The 18,059-nt window shown below is 52.0% G+C and overlaps 2 protein-coding genes across 2 annotated transcripts in view; both read right to left on the bottom strand.

Annotated features, from left to right (window-relative positions):
• TRIM65 (tripartite motif containing 65) overlaps window positions 1-9,753 on the bottom strand; it is a 10,100-nt gene extending 347 nt beyond the window's left edge. The window contains 7 exon segments of the mRNA XM_029087261.1: window positions 1-194; window positions 1,345-1,425; window positions 1,733-1,904; window positions 2,359-2,592; window positions 8,714-8,809; window positions 9,297-9,596; window positions 9,598-9,753. The exon segment at window positions 1-194 is cut by the window's left edge and continues 33 nt beyond it. Coding sequence (XP_028943094.1) covers window positions 1-194; window positions 1,345-1,425; window positions 1,733-1,904; window positions 2,359-2,592; window positions 8,714-8,809; window positions 9,297-9,596; window positions 9,598-9,753 — 1,233 coding nt within the window.
• A 4,074-nt stretch (window positions 9,754-13,827) lies between these two features.
• MRPL38 (mitochondrial ribosomal protein L38) lies at window positions 13,828-17,997 on the bottom strand. Its single transcript, XM_010177185.1, has 8 exons — window positions 17,821-17,997; window positions 16,985-17,113; window positions 16,694-16,902; window positions 16,027-16,099; window positions 15,412-15,457; window positions 14,873-15,031; window positions 14,350-14,486; window positions 13,828-13,964 (listed from the first exon to the last, which is right to left on the bottom strand). The coding sequence occupies exons 1-8, from the start codon at window positions 17,963-17,965 to the stop codon at window positions 13,828-13,830; spliced, it is 1,035 nt and encodes a 344-aa protein (XP_010175487.1). The 5' UTR covers window positions 17,966-17,997.
• Window positions 17,998-18,059: the final 62 nt, after the last annotated feature.

Genomic DNA, 18,059 nt, shown 5'->3' with positions numbered 1-18,059 from the left:
GGAGATCTTCCCCTCCCAGTAGTGGTGGCCGTGGCCGTAGCCCTGTGTGCACAGCACCTGCCAGGGCTCGAAGCGGGGTCCCTGCTGGGGCCGGCTGCAGGTGGTGCTGGGGCCATGCTTGGCTTTGTGGTTACCTTTTGACAGCTCCAGGTACTTGTTGGCTGTCTCAGGATCGAAGGTCAGGTTGCGGTGGTCTGGGAAGAGCAAGGGCATGGATGAGGCTGAAATGCTTCATCAGATCTTTACCCCCCTGGTGTGAACCCCCCACAACGGTGATGTAGTTTAAACTACATAGGGTTGGCTCCCAAAATCAAAGGGAACAAGTTGTAGAATATTTGGAGGTGAAGGGAGTGGGGTGAGATATGGTACCTGCCCACCTGTCTGCTAGAAGGAATGGAAACAGCCCCAAAATAGCTGTCAAGGTCCTGAGATGCGACGCTTCGCGCAGTCCTTGCACAGCCCAGCTCAGAGCCAGCAAGCAGCAGTGGCTCTGGGGTTATTTTGGAAGAGATGTCCTTGATTTTTAAAGCAAAAACTATGAGTGTGTGTAGAGAGAGGGGGAGAAAATTAAGAGTTATGTGAGCAAGTATGGTACTACGGGGAGTTACTCCTGCATGGGCTGTGATAACGGCCATGGGCAGTCGCTGGCCAGCAGCACCTCACCTTTCTCCTGCAACAACCCAGCCTGGCCAGCTATGCTGGGCTCATGCTTGCTGCTCATAAATAATATATATATATTTTTTTTCCCTATTAATAACCCTGAGAACATTTTGTGGGGCCTGATGGAAGGAATCCTTACAGGTCCTAGAGGTAGTGATTGCCTCCCTTGCAAGAATGACAAGACCAACGTGCCCTAAACCTTATCCAACCCTCTTCCCAGGAGGGAGGAGATGGGAAAAGGAGCGTTGAGAAAAATCCCTAAGGAACTGGAGTGGGATGGGTTGAGGGAGGGAAGGGGATGTGAAGGACTGAACATCCCTGTGGGTGCTCACTTGCCAGCTGCTGCTGCTGCCTCCCTGCCTGTGGGAAAGTGCTGCATCTAAATATGGGTTGTTGGGAACAAGCACGTCGCTCCTGCCCTGGTGAGACACCAAAGATGGGTGAAAAAGAGAGGATGGAGATGGGGCAAGATCCAGGGCAGTGACTGACTCAGTGCTGGGCACTGGCAGCCCCAGTTCCCATGGGAAAGCAGTCTCTGGTGCCACTGGGAGACCCAGGGAAGGACCCCCTGCCCCACAGCCATGAACACCTGTCCCCCCAAGGAAAAGCCCAGTTTGGTGAAATCTCTGCCTGCTGGGGACCCCAGTGGGGTGCTGTCCCTCCAGACCCCCACATGCTCCTCACCCTTCAGAAGCTCAGCTCGGAGCTGGCACTCACGGAGAGGGGCCACCACCTTCACCGGTGGCCCCTGGGGATGCATCACACCTGTGGAGGATGGGGACAGGCATTTTCAGTGACGCCACTCAAAAACTTGTTCCTTCCTGGCTTTGATGGGAGGAAGAGGAAGTCCAACATATCCAAGCCTGGGAATGGGCACGTGCCACCACAGCTTGGCATTGCCAGCAAGGAGGGGGGCACAGGGAAGCCACTCAGCCCATCCCACCCCACTGGGGTGAACAGTAGATATGTGTCCCCATCCCAACCCCATGTCCCCAGCACAGTGACATGGACCAGGCTTCAGTTCAGGATGACTTGGAGCCCTTTGGAATGGCCCTACAAGCAGAAGGGTTACCTTGGCCAATGGGGTTGGGGGCTTTGTGGGCCACAGAATTGGGCAGGTCCTCCAGCAGGAGCCTGGAGATGTCAGTGAGGATCTCAATGATGGGCTTGACCACGCTGGCTGCATCAAACTCCACAGGGAGCAGCACTTCTGGGCTCTCCAGAGACGGGAGCAGGGGGAACTCCTGTGGACGGATGCACAGACACCCATGCACCAGCCAAAGCAGCTCCAAATCCCATCTGCACACGCTGCATCTCCTCAGTGGGTGATGGGGGCACCCCCAAAACGTCTGCTGTTAGCTGTGACTGGTGCACGGGGTCAGGGGACAGTCACAGGGGGAGCATGCTGCTGCGGGGAGCAGGGAGGGGATGTAGCACAGGACTTGGTGTTTTGCTGGTGGTGGAAAAGCCTTGCTGAGCAGTTTGGGGGTGAGAGAAGCTGCCCATGACCCCACGGGTGGCACCATCCATGTGATCCAGCATCATCCCCCAACTTTTTAGTAACCCCCCCTGGAAGCAGCTCTTTCCCACAGCCCCATGTCACCCCTGAGCCAGGCAGAGGATGTCCCCACCCCGGGTAAGGGGTCGACCACATCTCTGCCCTCACTGCACAGGGCTGGCAGCTGGAGGGGATGGTACCTGGAGGAAGGTCCTGTGGTCAGGGCAGGCCAGCAGGCGCTGTGCCCTCTCCCTGTGCTGGCTGAGGACATCCAGGTGATCCTTCAAGAGGCTCCAGCCCTCCTCCACACGTCCCAGCGCCTCTGCCTGCTCTTGCTCAATCCTGGCCACCGTCCACCACTGGCAATCCTCCAGGGCTTTCCTCAGGAGGCTGAATTTGTTCAGAATCACTGATTTGAGCCCTTCAGAGGAGTCCTGGGTGGGGAAGAATCATGAAAGTCATATTGTGGTTTAGCTCTAGCCAGTAACCAAGCACCATGAAGCTGCTCGCTGCTCCCCATCCCACTGTGGGGTGGGAGGAGAATCGAATAAAAAGTAAAACTCGTGGGTTGAGATAAAGAGAGTTTAATAGGACACCAATGGAAGAGAAAATAATAAGAATAACAATAATGATGATGAAAGAATATACACAATGAGTGATGCACAATGCAATTGCTCACCACTCGCTGACCAATGCCCAGCCCGGCCATGAGCAGCAATCGCCACCCCCCAGCCAACTCCCCCCAGTTTATCCACTGAGCATGACAGCACATGGTATGGAATATCCCTGTGGCTACTTTGGGGCAGCTGTCCTGGCCATGCTCCCTCCCACCTTCTCATGCACCTCCTGGCTGCCAGACCATGGGCAGCTGAAAAGTCCTTGACTGAGTATAAGCACAACTTCACAAGAACTAAAACATCAGGATGTTATCAGCACTGGTCTCTTAAACCCAAAACACAGCACTGTACCAGCTGCTAGGAAAGAAAAAGAACTCTACCCCAGCTGAAAGCAGGACACTCTCCATCCCTTATTCCATACCATCTACGTCATGCCCAGGTCCTCCACTTTCCAATACATTCCAATTAATCACCCACTATGTTACTGTGGTTTGATACATACACACAGATATTCTCACAGTCTATGGACCATCCCTCTAAAATATCCATTGAGTTCATTTAGTCCGTGACTTTGGGCTTCGATGTTGTAAGAGTCTTTCAGGGCAGGAGAGGTGGTGGGTAGTGTTGTATTGTTGCATGCTGAAGCCACTTCTGGTTCCATCACCACTGCACTTTGCTTGATTTCATCATTCTTCATTAATCTGAGTGATTCTTACTGTAACACTACTGATATGGCATCTCACAACTCTGGCAGTGATGGCAAACAGCCGTAAGGTTATAGAGCAATTAATATCATACAAATTAATCCATTGGCTATTCTCACCCCAAATCAAATCCCCTTCAGGTACACATTGGACTTTCCCATCCTTCCACATCACCCACCAAGTAAACTCAGGTTCCTGAGCGAAAGCAATCCCACCAACGGGTTTGTCTTTGCCTGAGGCAGGAATAACCCAGACTGTCTTCCCTGACATATCCTTTCCGTGCCCTACAGGGACTTTATCCCCTTCCACAGTACACAAAAGTTTTGACTGGGCAGGGCCAGCTCAACTGGTAGATTCGCCCAGTGGTAACTGGCCAGGTGGCTTTTGCTAAATGTGTATCCCAACGCTTGAAGGTCTCACCACCCATTGCTCTCAGTGAAGCCTTTAACAGTCCATTGTATTGTTAATTTTCCCAGAGGCTGGTGCACCACAGGGGATGTGATGTCCCTGATATACCCACTCAATGCCACACTCTTTGGCCCAGGTGTCTCTAAGGTTGTTTTGGAAATGAGTCCCATTGGCTGACTTGATTCTTTCTGGGGTGCCCTCTCGCCATAAGACTTGCTTTTCAAGGCCCAGGATAGTGTTCTGGGTGGTGGCACAGGATGTTTCCAGCCATCTGGTGGTTGCTTCCATCATTTTAAGCACATGGCACTTGCCGTGGTGAGTTTGTGGAAGCAGGATATAGTCTGTCAGGCCTCCCCATATTTCTATTTCAGCCATTGTCCTCCATGCCAGAGAGGCTTTAACCACTTGGCTTGCTTGACTGCAGCACATTTCACATTCATGGATAAGTTGTGCAACAGTGTCCATGGTCAAATCTACCCCTTGATCAAGAGCCCATCTAGATGTTGCATCTCCTCCTTGATGGCCTGAGGTGACATGGGCTCATGGAGCTATAAATAATTTACCCTTATGCTGCTGGTCCAGATCCACCTGAGCTATTGAACCTCAACAGCCTGATGCACCTGATGGTCACTTTGATGTTCTTACATGTCCCAACTCTTGGGTACATGGGCATTTCCATGACATACTTTTACAACCAGGCAGCAATATCTTGCCATAACGGGGCAGCCCAGATGGGTTTGCCTCTGCGCTGCTCCGTTTCCATCATTGTCACCACCCCCACAGGGCATTTGCCACCATCCATGAGTCAGTATCAAGGTAGAGCACTGGCCACTTTTCTCCATCAGCAATGTCTAAAGCCAGCTGGATGGCTTTCACTTCCACAAACCTGCCTTCTGGTCAGTCCATGATCACTTCTAAGACCCCTAGGTGACTGGGGTTTCCTATTTGAGCTCGCTGTGTGATCACTCCACACATGGAGTAAGTGGGTAGCACTTATCCTGTCCAGACTGGCCCAAGGGCTACTGCATGGACTATCTCCTGTTTGATTTGTTCAAAGGCTTGTCATTGCTCAGGGCCTCATTCAAAATCAATCTTCTTCCAGGTCACTTGACAGAGAGGGCTTACGAGCTGACTGTAATTTGGAATGTGCATTTTCCAAAAAGCCACAACAGCTAAGAAATCTTCCTTTTTGTTAGTTGGTGGGGACAGGGCTGCTGTTTTGTTGATCACATTCATTGGGATCTGACAACATCCATCTTGCCATTTTATTCCTAAAAACTGGATCTTCTGTGCAGGTCCCATGATCTTACTTACAGCTCAGCGAGTCCTGCTGATCACCCCTTGGCTCTCCAGTTGAAAAATCAGTGTATGGATGGGAATCAGAGAGTCTTGGTTGGTGAGATATTGCTGATGGTGCACCATTGTGGTGGCAATCAGCACCTCTTGTTCTTCAACCCTCAGTAATCCCACAACAGAAGGATCTTCTGAGAGACCAGGCAAGGTGGACAACTCTTTGATTTCCTCTGTCTCCAAGGGAGCTTTACCAAAAGCCCACCAGTACCCTTTTAGGTCCTTGAAATACCTTCTCCTGAGATAGCAGTCTCTGCCAAGGCTGCAAGGAGCCTCTGGGCCAGTCACAATGGGGTGTTTCTGCTGCTCATTCCCAGTTGGGCTTATTTCAGCCTCCAATACTGACAGCTGTTGGGACCCTCTTGTCACTCCAGAAATACAAATGGATTCTGTCCCTTCATAGTTTGATAGCATTAGGGTGGCATTGGGTAACGGTGTCTACTAGAGCCTTGTAATCCTGAGGGTTGGATGTGCCAGGCCATCAAATCCACACAGTCCAGTAAATTTGACTGTCCCTTTCCTCCACCTGGCTGGAGGCAGGGCCCTTCTAGTACCAAGAAAAGAAATCATTACTCAATTCTTGTAAATCCAAGTCAGAAGTCCCTTCATTAAAATCAAAAGTACAATCAGCTCTTCTTCTCCGTCTGGGGAACTGCCCACGGGAAACCGGAGCAGCATTTTTCCTGGAAGAACGCCCTTGTGGGATTGTTTTTCCTTTCAACTCACGTACCCGGGCCTCTAGGACCGAGGTAGGTTTTCCATCCCACTTCTTCATGTCCTCTCCATGGTCACGCAGGTAGAACCACAGGGTAGCCCGTGGTGTGTTACTTCTACATCCTCTCTCTTGAGCAGAGAAGCGCTTGCTCCTAGTACGTGACATACGGGTCTGTGCAGGTGGGGAGCCAAAAATATCCTCTTCTAATCTCTGTAAATCATCGGACAGTTCATCCACAGCCGAGTCGTAGGTACACGGGGAGGAAGAGAGACTCTTTTTGTAATCCAGGAGTTGCTCAGCCAATTCATCCACCATTTTTCCATCTCCATCTTTCCTGGTCATAAACAGCAAAGGGCCATCGTACAATGGTGGTGCGCTTTGTACCAGCTGCTGCCACATGGATGGTGTGCAGATGACTTCATCTGGATTTGTGGATATCCGCGCGTCGTTCAGGTTGTAATAAATCACCTCCAGCACAGCTAATTCCCTCAGGTACTGGATACCTTTCTCGATGGTGGTCCATTTCCCCGTGTGAAATAAAACATCTTCCTTGAAGGGATACCCTTCCTTCACACCTGACAGGAGTCGCCTCCAGAGGCTGAGGGCTTGTGGTGGTCCTCCAATCACTCTGTCAATGTCTGCTTCCCTAGAAAGAGACCCCAGCTGCTTGACTGCCCTCCCCTCCAGCTGCCAGCGGTTGGCCTTGTTATCCCAGCATCGCAGCAGCCAGGTGGTGATGTACTCGCCTCGACGACGGCAGAAAATCTTTCGCATGTTTTGCTGCTTTCTCGGGGACAGATATCCAACAGTTACCACCTCGTTCAGTTCTTCCTCTCCCTCTGAGGAAGAAGAGGAAGCCTCCCACCAAGCTCTTCTTCCTCGGGAAGAAGTGGGGAATTCTTCCTCTTCCTCCTCATCCTCCCATCCTCGTGATGGTCCTGCTTCAGAGTCGTCTGCCTCCTCGCTGCTGGGGCAGTAGGCTTCTTCCTCCCACTCCCTCTTGCTAGAAGCTTCTTTACCCCTCACTGAACGAGTTGACTTCCACTTCCAATATTTATTCTTGTGTGCAGAGGTGACCGATACCGGCACACGCTGGTTCTCTCGTTCAGCTGCAGTGCCTGTCGCGAGGGTTTGAGTAGCCACAGAGCATGTCCCTGAGGTTTGAGTAGCCACGGTGCATGTCGCTGGGGTTGCGGTAGTCGCAGTGCTTGCCGCGTTGCCGCCAGATCCAGAGCCCTTCTCTTCTCTTTGAGGGTACTGCATGGTGTGAAACGAGTTAGCTCAGTAGGCGTGGGCCAGGGCCCAGCACACTGCCGTGATTTGTGCCCCTTTATCATATTCCCTCCAAATATTTTACCAGTTTTTCAGGATTTTGCCCTTGTTCAGGGGTGAAGTTCCAAAACACTGGAGGTGCCCACTGTCCTCTGTACTTGCTCATACTATCCCACACATCCTGCCACTCATAACTACCCAGCCTCGGGGCAGATCTCTGGGTGATAATCTTAAACAGTTGTTTAAACTTAAACAAGTACAAGACCAGAAACACATTCAAGGAGACACAGCAACAGGAACATCCTGGTTTGAACATCTCAAAGATACTGAAAATTCTCAAGAGCTATTGTAATTACCCTGGAGGAGAAGGGGGGGAGGTAGGAAGGTGTCTCCTCCATAAGCTGGTTCTCCCGAGGAGAAAAACTAAAAAGTGTAATTATTACTAATTTCTGAGAGATGGCTTCTGAATTATGGAGATGATTGCAATGCTGACTACAAATACAAGATTGCTCTCATGAGCAGTGATTTTCATAGAATCATAGACTGGTTTGGGTTGGAAGGGACTTTAAAGATCATCCAGTTCCAACCCCCCTGCCATGGGCAGGGAATACCATAAGCCAGTGTTATATTGTACAGCAAAGCAAGAACCTTCACCCCGCTCTCAGAGATGATAAATAGCAAATAAATACTGAGAAACAGTAGATATGGCACATAAGGTGTCACACAACACAACTCTGAGAACACATAAAAAACCATTGTGACCAGTGACTATTAAACTAATGTAATGAACGCTGATAACAAATTTGTTTTAACATGCTCTGGTCAGACCTGTTGTTATCTCAACCCTCTGAGCCCCATGTTGGGTTCCAAAAGGGACTGTCATGGTTTAACCCTGGCCAGTAACTAAACCCCATGAAGATGCTCACTCACTCCTCACCACTCCACAATGAGATAGGGAAGGGAATTGAATAAAAAGTAAAATTTGTGGGTTGAGATAAAGAGAGTTTAATAGGACACCAATGGAAGATAAAGTGATGATGATGATGATGATAATAATAATAATAATAATAAATAATAATAATAATGAAAGAACATACACAATGAGTGATGCACAATGCAATTGCTCACCACTCACTGACCGATTCCTGGCCTGTCCCTGAGCAGTGATCACCTTCTCCCCCCGAGTTTATCCACTGAGCATGACAGCACATGGTATGGAATATCCCTGTGGCTACTTTGGGGCAGCTGTCCTGGCCATGCTCCCTCCCACCTTCTCATGCACCTCCTGGCTGCCAGACCATGGGCAGCTGAAAAGTCCTTGACTGAGTATAAGCACAACTTCACAAGAACTAAAACATCAGGATGTTATCAGCACTGGTCTCTTAAACCCAAAACACAGCACTGTACCAGCTGCTAGGAAAGAAAAATGAACTCTACCCCAGCTGAAACCCATGCCAGCACGCTCGCGTGGAAGCTGCTGTGGTGTTACCTTGATGCTGCGTGTTCGCTCCTCCAGCTCCTGCATCCTCTGCTCGATCCTCTCCGATTCCTCCTGGGCTTTTTCCAGGGATTCTTTCAAAAGGACCTGCAAAAGGGAGGCACCAACACCCTGTGGTGCAGCATGCTGCTGCCCACCCATCCAGGGAGCCCCCTCCAGAACAAGGCTTGCAGGGAAGGAGAAGGCTTGGGAAGGGGAAGGGCTGTGCCAAGAGTCACTGAGAAGTGAAACTCTGTGCTTTCACCCTTTTTTAGGTGTTTCCTCTAGATCAGGAGGTCACAAACGCATATAACAGCATTCATCCAGTGCTGCTGGATTTACCCAGCTCTCCGCTGCTCCTGCCAGCCCCTGGTTTCTCAAGGAGCAGCTGGGCACTGGTGGCATCTCCCTGGCCAGAACCTGTGCCAGCCCCCTCTTTTAGCTGAGGCCGGGCACAGCTCAGCACATGGAAGCACATCACACCCCCACAGCAGGGCATGGGACAGCGGAGGAAAATATCACGCCATGCCCGAGCTGTGGCAGTTCCCCCTGCTTCCCCCCCTTCCCCCCCCATCCCACCCATCATCATCCCCACCTGCTTTTTTGAGCGTTCCTCCTGGAAGAGCACCCGCCGGTGCTGCTGGCACTGCTGGATGGGGCAGACGCAGCAGATGCACTGCCGCTCATCCTCGCAGTAGGGCTCCAGCGGGCGCCCATGTTGTGGGCAGAGCTCACCACGGGTCACCTCGCACCTTTCGATGTCCAAAGCCCACGTCTCGCTCTCCCTGGCCAGCTCCACCACGCTGTACAGGGTGACGTTCTTCTCCAGCTCCGGGCGCTGCTGGAAGCCCCGGCGACAGTCAGGGCAGGTATAGCCCTTCTCAGCCAAGGGCAGCGCCTGCTCTTGCCTGCTCTTGCTTGTCCCAGTGGTCGCTGATGCAAGATTTGCAGAAGTTGTGCCCGCAGGGTAAGGTGACGGGCACCCTGAACAGCTCCAGGCAGATGGAGCACACCAACTTCTCCTCCAGCTTCTGAGAGATCAGCGATGCCATCCTCCTGCCTGCCACGGGGATCCAGGCAGTGGAGGAGAGAAGCTGCGGAAATAGAAACTGAGCTGAGCAGAGGAAGAGCTGGTGACGCTGAGCTCAGAGGCGGATCTGGGCTCCAAGCCAGGAATGTTCTTAAAGAGATGCCCAATGGGTGCCCTACACAGGCACTGGGGAGATGATGAGGAGGAGTGGAGGGCTGCAAAGCAGAGCAGGAGACCCCGGAAAGGATGAAACGCTGCGACAGCAGCACAGGGAGACACACGCGAGAGGCTGAGGGGTTCAGAGCAACCTGTATGGCCATGAAGGTGTTGGGACAGCTACAGTGTGATGTATAATGTGGTGTCACTCTTTTTTTATTGGCTCTTTGAGGGAACTTCCTGGCATCCTCACCTCTGCCAGAGCTGGCAATCCTCCCTGACTCACCCAGCATCTGCCAGCCTGGGAGCCAGCAGAGAGCCTGTGCTGGTTTTGGCAAGGGTAGAGTTAATTTTCTTCGCAGCAGCCAGTGTTGTGCTGAAAACAGTCCTGAGGAAGAAGTTCTCCCCACTGCTGAGCTCTGCTGACACAGCCTCATGCTGTGAAAGCTTTCCTGCTTCTCACCCCACCCCACCCACAGTGGGCTGGGGGTGCAGAAGAAGTTGGGGGGGTGACAAGCAGCTGGGACAGCTGACCCCAACTGCCCAAGGGGACATCCCAGACCATGCGACGTCATGTTCAGCATACAAAACTGGGGAAAAAGAAGGAAGGGGGGGATGTTTGGAGTGATGGTGATACGGGCCATCCTAACCTAAGCAGTTAGCTTGTTAGCACTGTTTCATCAGTTAATAATTGATATGACACCATGTTGTTTGAAGTTCCTATTCTCTGGACCTTGACCAGAGAAAACATTCGTGAGTGACTATGTACAGGATGAGTTATGTGACAATCTGGCCAGGTAACTGTCCCACTGGCCAATTTCACAACAATATTTACTTTTAGGATGTCCTGAAGCAAAACTGCCTCCATTATAATACTAAAAAACACACCCATAGGTTAAGAAGACCCTCACCCAGGTGAAGACTCTTCTCCTGAGTGTGCACAGAAGTACTAAAAATGATTCCGGGGAGATCTTACAGCGGCCTTCCAATACCTGAAGGGGCTACAAGAAAGCTGGGGAGGGACTTTTCATAAGGGTAGTTAATGACAGAACAAGGGGAAATGGGTTTAAACCGGCAGAGGGGAGGTCTAGATGAGATATTAGGAAGAAATTCTTCACTGTGAGGGTGGTCAGACACTGTCCCAGGTTGCCCAGAGAAGCTGTGGCTGCTCCTCCCTGGAAGTGTTCAAGGCCAGGTTGGATGAGGCTTTGAGCAACCTGGTCTAGTGGAAGGTGTCCCTGCTGATGGCAGGGGGGTTGGAACTGGATGAGCTTTAAGGTCCCTTCCAATCCAAACCAGTCTGGGATTCAATGATTCTATGTAACTGATATAGAAATCACTAACTAATCAAGAACAGATAGGAGGTGTTAACATGATAATGATATTGTAAAGTGTGTATAAAAAGTGACAAATTTTTCTATAGGTGAGCTTGATTTGTGGCTGATTCCACCGAGCACCCTGCGCAGAATAAACACAACATCTCTCCTGAGGTTGGTTAACTGCAGGCCAGACACAAATCCACCTTTTGGAGAACAATGGTGTTTGTCTTCCCAGGTAACTGCTACACGTCACGGAGCCCCGCTGTCCCAGGATGGCTGGGATGGGAAGGAGGAAATTAATCCCTCGTTTTGCTCTGTTTGTGGCTATTGTGCCACCTGTTCAACTGTCTTTATCTCAACCTAGGAGTTTTCTCACTTTTACCCTTCCAATTCTCTCCCCCATCTCCCACACACAGGGGGCACATGGACTGAGTGAGGGGCTGTGTGGTGCCCAGCTGCCAGCCAGGGTTAAACCACGACAGAGGGGCACCCACAGCTGCTGCGGGCACTTGTCACCTCCCTCTGCAGTGACAAGGGCTGTGACACATGCCAGCAGCCAGCCAGGACCACATCTCACCCTTGGATCTTTCCATTTTAAACTGCAGCTCCTGCTGTTTGCACATGTCCCTGTGCACACCCACCACTCCTTTTCCTACTCAGTTCCTTGCAACACCCCTGCACACCAGTACTCCAAACGCAGGAAAGATGTGAACTGGGCAATCAGCCCCTGCTCAGGGGGCAGGTGGAGTCTTCTGCCCAGAGGCAACCAGGAGTCCAGTCCAAACCTCACCTCCTTACCCTCCAGCTGTGCCATCGCTGCTGCACACACTCCCAGGCAGCTGAAAACCACGATGTGTTTTTCAGCTGCCTGGTTTTCATGCTCCCAGACATTCAAACCAGGATGACCTTGGACTGCAGCGGTTCTGCAGCCTCCCACCCTCCATGGCTTTGCTTTCACCCACCCAGGCAAGGATGAGGAGGGAGGGGTCTGTGCTGCAGCTGGAGCACTTGCCAGCGGGCTGCCAGGGGGGTCAGAGCAGTTCCTGTATCACAGGCAGGCTTAGAACCAACCCCCAGACCACCCCTGGACACAGGAGGTGACTTGGGATCTGTCACAATTCCCTGCATGTTCCTGCAGAGCTTCAGCCCCTAAAATATTCCTTTGGGCTGAATCTGCAAGTTCTGACCAAATAGTCAAAGCTCAGGTGGGGTAACACAACCTGTGGGTCTGTCTGGAACCACAGGACACCTGTGGTCACCTCACCAGCTAATTCAGCCCAGTTTAAACCAGACAACTGAACTCTTTGGGGCAGGAGGAGAGCACAAGGAGCTCAGGCGTAGCTGGCAATAGCCCTGAGCAGCAGCGGTGTGGGGGAGCATTTCAGCACCACCTCAGCTCTTTGCTGAACACTATTATTTGCTGAGGAAGGGGGGGAAGCTGAGATAAAGCGTTCCTGAGATTGGGGAACCAGAGCTGGGAACAGGCAGCTGCAACAGCAAGAGCATGTTGGTATTTGGGGGCTTAAATATGTGAATGGGGGATGCACAAAGAGCCCGACAGCACACAGAGAAAGCAGCACAAAGAGCCTGGGTACAGGAGCAGCAGCAGCAGAGTGCGGTGTGTCTACCCCAACCCCAGCAGCTCTGCAGATCTGCTTTTGCTCCACCTGTCTGCACCAGGTATCATAGAATGGTTTGGGTTGGAAGGGACCTTAAAGCCCATCCAGTTCCAACCCCCCTGCCAGCAGCAGGGACACCTTCCACTAGACCAGGTTGCTCAAAGCCTCATCCAACCTGGCCTTCAACACTTCCAGGGAGGAGCATCCACAGCTCTGGGCAACCTGTTCCAGGTACACGCTGTCCAGGGAACAAGGGGAAGGAGACTGAGGTCCACGTGCTTGGGTAGCTGTTGGAAGAAGCAAGCTCCATAAACACTGACCTTGTGCAGGTTTACATCCTGTGTAGCTGCACTCTTCCATCTTACAACATCTAAGGGGGGAAAGAGACCTCGACCAGGGGAAGGGCTGCCCTTCTCCCCTGCACCCCACTGAGCTCCCCAGCTCGGTGCCAGTTGGCCAGCACCAAACCTCCTCCCAATAAAGACAAGGCAGTGCCATCAGCATCGCTCAGAGTGTGTTTAATCTGACCCATCTCTTTCAGAGGACCACACAAATGAAAGCTGACACAGTCCAGAACTGCAGCACGGTGAGGGGAGGAAATCCAGACTAGCCTGGCTCTGTTTGTTCCATCAACAGGCAAAAAAGAGAACATGATCCTTTGAAAAGAAGCAAGCCAGGGCATCTCTGGGGAGCTCTACCCTGACACCCTTACTGACCAGCTCTGCTACAGGATCAGTAGCAAGATCTCAGCCTGGCCATGGATTTGCTTTCACCCATGAACGTCCTCTTCAATCACCTTTTGACCACACAGCTGTGGGCACTGCGAACGCTTGTTGCCCTCAGCTGCACACATCCCAGCACAGGGAACTGGGAGCCAAGGGGCTGGGAGTTTTTTGTCCCCCTCCAGAGGTGCAGATGGCTCCCAGCTGCACAGCTGTGTGAATGCAGGGAAGCTGTGGGCCTGGCCAGCACACCAGAGCACCGAGAGAGGAGGCCAGGCCCCTAGTAAATGCCGTAGGTGGGCTCCTGGGTGTCTCGGTATCTGTCCAGGTACCTCAGAGGCTGGTGGCGCGGGAACTTTAACTGTGGAGGGTGGTAAACGGGCGGCCGCACAAATTCAAAGACAGGTTCTCTCATATCTGTAAGGGGAGGATACAGAACATCAGCCAGACAGCTCAGATCCAAACCCCAGGCCCACCCCTTCACCAGCAAGGGCCCCCCCACACACACACACCAGACCAGAGCTGGTCGAGCACGCCCTGCTGAAGGCTCTCCTGGTGTTATTTTAAAAAGCTCATTCAAAATGGCCTTTTAGAGGTTGTTTCCTCAGGCTGCTGTTAGTCTGGTGGAGGGTGGCTCAGTAATTAACCCACTCTGTGCTGTAACAGATCTTTGACAAGTGCCAGGACCAAGCAAGAGCCTACAGCCACAGCTTGCTCACTGACCCTGTGAGTTACATGCAGGGGCTGGTTCCCAGCCCACAAACAGGCCCCCTCCAGCATCCCCACACGCTGCTTTTCTTACTGAGAAGCTGATGGAACACCCGAGTGACAGAGCTGTCCCACTGACACTGGAAAAATGCCAGCCCTGCTGGGGTCATCGCGTCCTCGTGTTTTCTGTAGAAGTCAAACGTGCTAAAGGTTCTCATCCTGAGGCTGTGGCTGGAAACAAGACACAAGCACAAAAGCTGAGGTGAACCTCTTTTCCTGCACCACCCTGCTAGGTAACTACTTCCCCACATCATCCCAGAGTCTATAAAACAGAGGTGGAAAAAGAAGTCACCAAAAGAAAATCCCCCAGCTCCTCCAGCTCTGAGCACGTTTCTGCCCCAGGCAGGGCAAAACTCTTTCTGAAAGCAACGGGACTCCTCAGTGCTGGCAGGGCTGGGATCGTGGCTTCAGGTGACACACAAACCCTAAGCAGCCCCCAAAAACCCTGCAGATTAAAAGGAACTGCTCTCCTACAGGAGTTACAAGCATGTGATCTTAACAAGGAATAACAACCAAGCCAAGTGAGTGTGAAACTGCCCAGCAGAAGCTGGAATTACCATGGCATTGGCCGGACGTCCTCGCTGAAATCTATGGGGCCGTCTTGCTTGAAGAGGAGGAAGATGAAGCGATGGTAGCCAGTTCCCATGGCAGGGAACGGGGGCAAGTAATGGCAGATCTCCTTACCCGACTCGATGTCGTTGCCTGGGATGTTTGTCCTGAACACAAAGAAGTTTATTTCACTCTACACCCATTCATTTCCCTCCAGCAGATTCACCCAGGACTGCAAATCACTCTGCGCTACCTTTTGACGTGACTTACACCCTGTTTGACAAGTGAACCGAGAGCAGAGGCTGCTTTCACTGGAAGAAAGATCACACCCAGTGATCTGAATGCCAAACAGCAGCAAGGCCTGGAACTACTGCACCTTTAGCAGGAGCCAGAACACAGGGGTGAAGCAGCCAACAGCAGGAGCCCCACAGAAAGCCAGGGAACTGCCTCAGAGAACGTTTATTCCCCAGCTCTGCTGGAGGAGTTTCCACCCGTTCCACCTGGGCTTTCCCTGAGCCAAGCAGCAGCTCTGACGGGCAGTACTCACACCAGCCAGTGGAGATACTCCGAGTCCGTGTCTCTTAAATGTCCATCTGCAAACACATACAACAGAGAAAGGTGACTGAGGGACACCCCAGTGTTTGCACCAACCCCAAAGTGAGAACGCCCAGACCCGCTCTGAAAGGACAGACCGGCTCAAAACCTCCCAGCATTCCCTTCCTAGCAGAAAAGTAACTCATTCTTAGAGGACTGAGCTTAAAATGAGGAGCAAAGAACTCTGCAGATGTAATTCTAAGATGAAAAGGGTTTCTCAGTCAGCTGCTTCGCTTCACTGGGCCTTGGTTTCTCAGGGTGAACAGCAGCAGCTAACCTGCCTCCCAGGGGGCTGCCAAGGGAGAGAGGAGTTTGGGGGTAAACAAAAGATGGGAGTCAGGGAATTGTTTCCTCTGCACTGTGACACAGGTCCTGCTGCATCACCGTCCCAGTTCTCAACTGCTAGAGATTTGGGGAGGCTACAGTCTCTCCTGCATATGTCATATGCCCCTACTTATCAGGTATCATATCATCTGTGGCTGTGCAGCCAAAAGAAACAGGAACTAACAATAAGCAGAGTGAAACAACCCAGTTTAAACATGTTTTTTTTAAAGATCTTGCTACTCACCTGGATTTGTGAGCAACAAAGTCCAGAGGGAACCTTTATCTGCCTTGTACGACACTGCAGGGGGACTGGAAGCCTAAAAGAGCAACATAAAGAGAATGTAAATCATCCAAACAGCAGGTTCCATTAAGATCAGGTCACAATTTCCAAGGCACAGCCAGGATGCAACACAGACTGGGCACAGCCACGCCACCGAGTAATCCTGTTCCACCTGGACAGCTTCCCTGAGCGTTCATAAACACCAGCCTGCAGACAGACAACGATGCTGCTGCAAAGCTCTGCCCTTATCATGTCCAAGAAACACAGGTCACAGAATCACAGCATCACAGACTGGTGGGGGTTGGAAGGAACCTCAGGAGATCATCCAGTCCAACCCCCCTGCCAAAGCAGGTTTCCTGCACCAGGTTACACAGGAAAGTGTCCAGGTGGGTTTGAACATCTCCGGAGATGGAGACTCCACACCCTCTCTGGGCAGCCTGTCCCAGGGCTCTGGCACCCTCACAGGAAAGAAATTTTTCCTTAAGTTTATATGGAACTTCCAGTGTTCCAGTTTGTGCCCATAAAAAGGGTCCTTCATCACAGAGGAAACACCCCAAAATGAACAACACCCGTTAGAAGCACCTGACAGAAACCCACGGGGTCAAGGTTGTCCCCAGCTCCCCTCACACACCTCTGACGGTGTCACTATGTTCCCATAATAAACTGGCACGAGGTGCTCGTCTTCTTGGCTGAATTCCACCCTCAGGGGAACCCAGGGGGTGAACGTGGCTCCTTTGAACAAGTCACGGAATATCCCGCAGCGCTCCGCCACGCGCTGCTTGTGGAACGGGCCGCTGGTCTCCTCCCACTCAGCTCTGACTTCATCGAGGGGAATCAGCGCTGCAAGGAGAGAGAAACCCTGCAGGAGGCAGCTGGGCACCCAGCACAGCCGGGGCCGGGGAGGAGGTGACGGGGCACAGACCAGTCCGGAGCCGCGCTGCTCTCTCCATCTCAGCACTCTGGTGGTTCTCCCTCAGGATCTTTTTTCTTTCCTTGATTTCCTTTGCTTGCAGCTTCTGATCACGTGGCAGGCTGATGTCTGTCATTGGCTCTTCAAAGAGGGGTGGAAAAAAAAAACCCTACGTGTGAAAAATGTGAATACCCCAAATCCCCAAACACAGAACTCCTGGGGAAGTGTTAAAGAGTGTGTGAGACACAAACCTCCAGACATCAGAGACTCCATTCTACCACCTCTGCCTTCCCCCTGCACCTCCTCCCTCAACTCATCGCACTCCCAGCCCCACAGCTCTTCCACTGAGCAGCTCTGGTCTCTGTGGCTGCTCAGCAGAGCAGCCAAACTGTGTTATTTGCTGCAGGTCTAACACTCTGCCTCCTGCTCTGCTTTCTCTAATCCTACCAGGCTTCCAAGAAATCATTTCTTTACTCTCCTCCATGTCTTTTAGAACATCCTGGCCAGCTTCCCTCCTTCCACAAATCTGCAATCCATTATCCTGAAGACATTTATATCGTGCCCAAGCATCTCATCACAGAATCACAGAATGGTGGGGATTGGAAGAGACCTCGAAAGATCATCCAGTCCAACCCCCCTGCCAGAGCAGGAACCTAAATGAGATCACACAGGAAGGTGTCCAGGCGGGTTTTGAATGTCTCCAGAGAAGGAGACTCCACACCCTCCCTGGGCAGCCTGTCCCAGTGCCCTTTACAGGTTGGGGGCTGGGGTAAACCCACAGCCCCAACAACAGCTTCCCTGACCTTCAGCAGCAAACCCCCCCCCAGCCCACCTCCTTCCGCAGGTACCTGGCTGGGGGCTGGTGTGCTGCCGGTACGTCTTCCACCAGCGCGGTTTCCTGCTCTCTTTTTCCGCCAGTTTGAAGTACCGAGTGAAACTGCGGTATTTTTCCAGCACTTCCAACTTGCTGACGTCAATATCCTCGTTGGGCATCGGCCCCAGCGGGGCTGCCCGCTTGCAGAGCGCGGCTGGAAGGGGAAACAGTTCCTGGTTTATACAGAGAGCAAAGAACGAGCCCGAGAGAGCC

This window comes from Antrostomus carolinensis, unplaced genomic scaffold (genome assembly GCF_000700745.2).
Source record: "Antrostomus carolinensis isolate BGI_N321 unplaced genomic scaffold, ASM70074v2 scaffold1931, whole genome shotgun sequence".
Taxonomy (NCBI): domain Eukaryota; kingdom Metazoa; phylum Chordata; class Aves; order Caprimulgiformes; family Caprimulgidae; genus Antrostomus; species Antrostomus carolinensis.
This window is presented reverse-complemented; position numbering and strand designations above follow the sequence as displayed.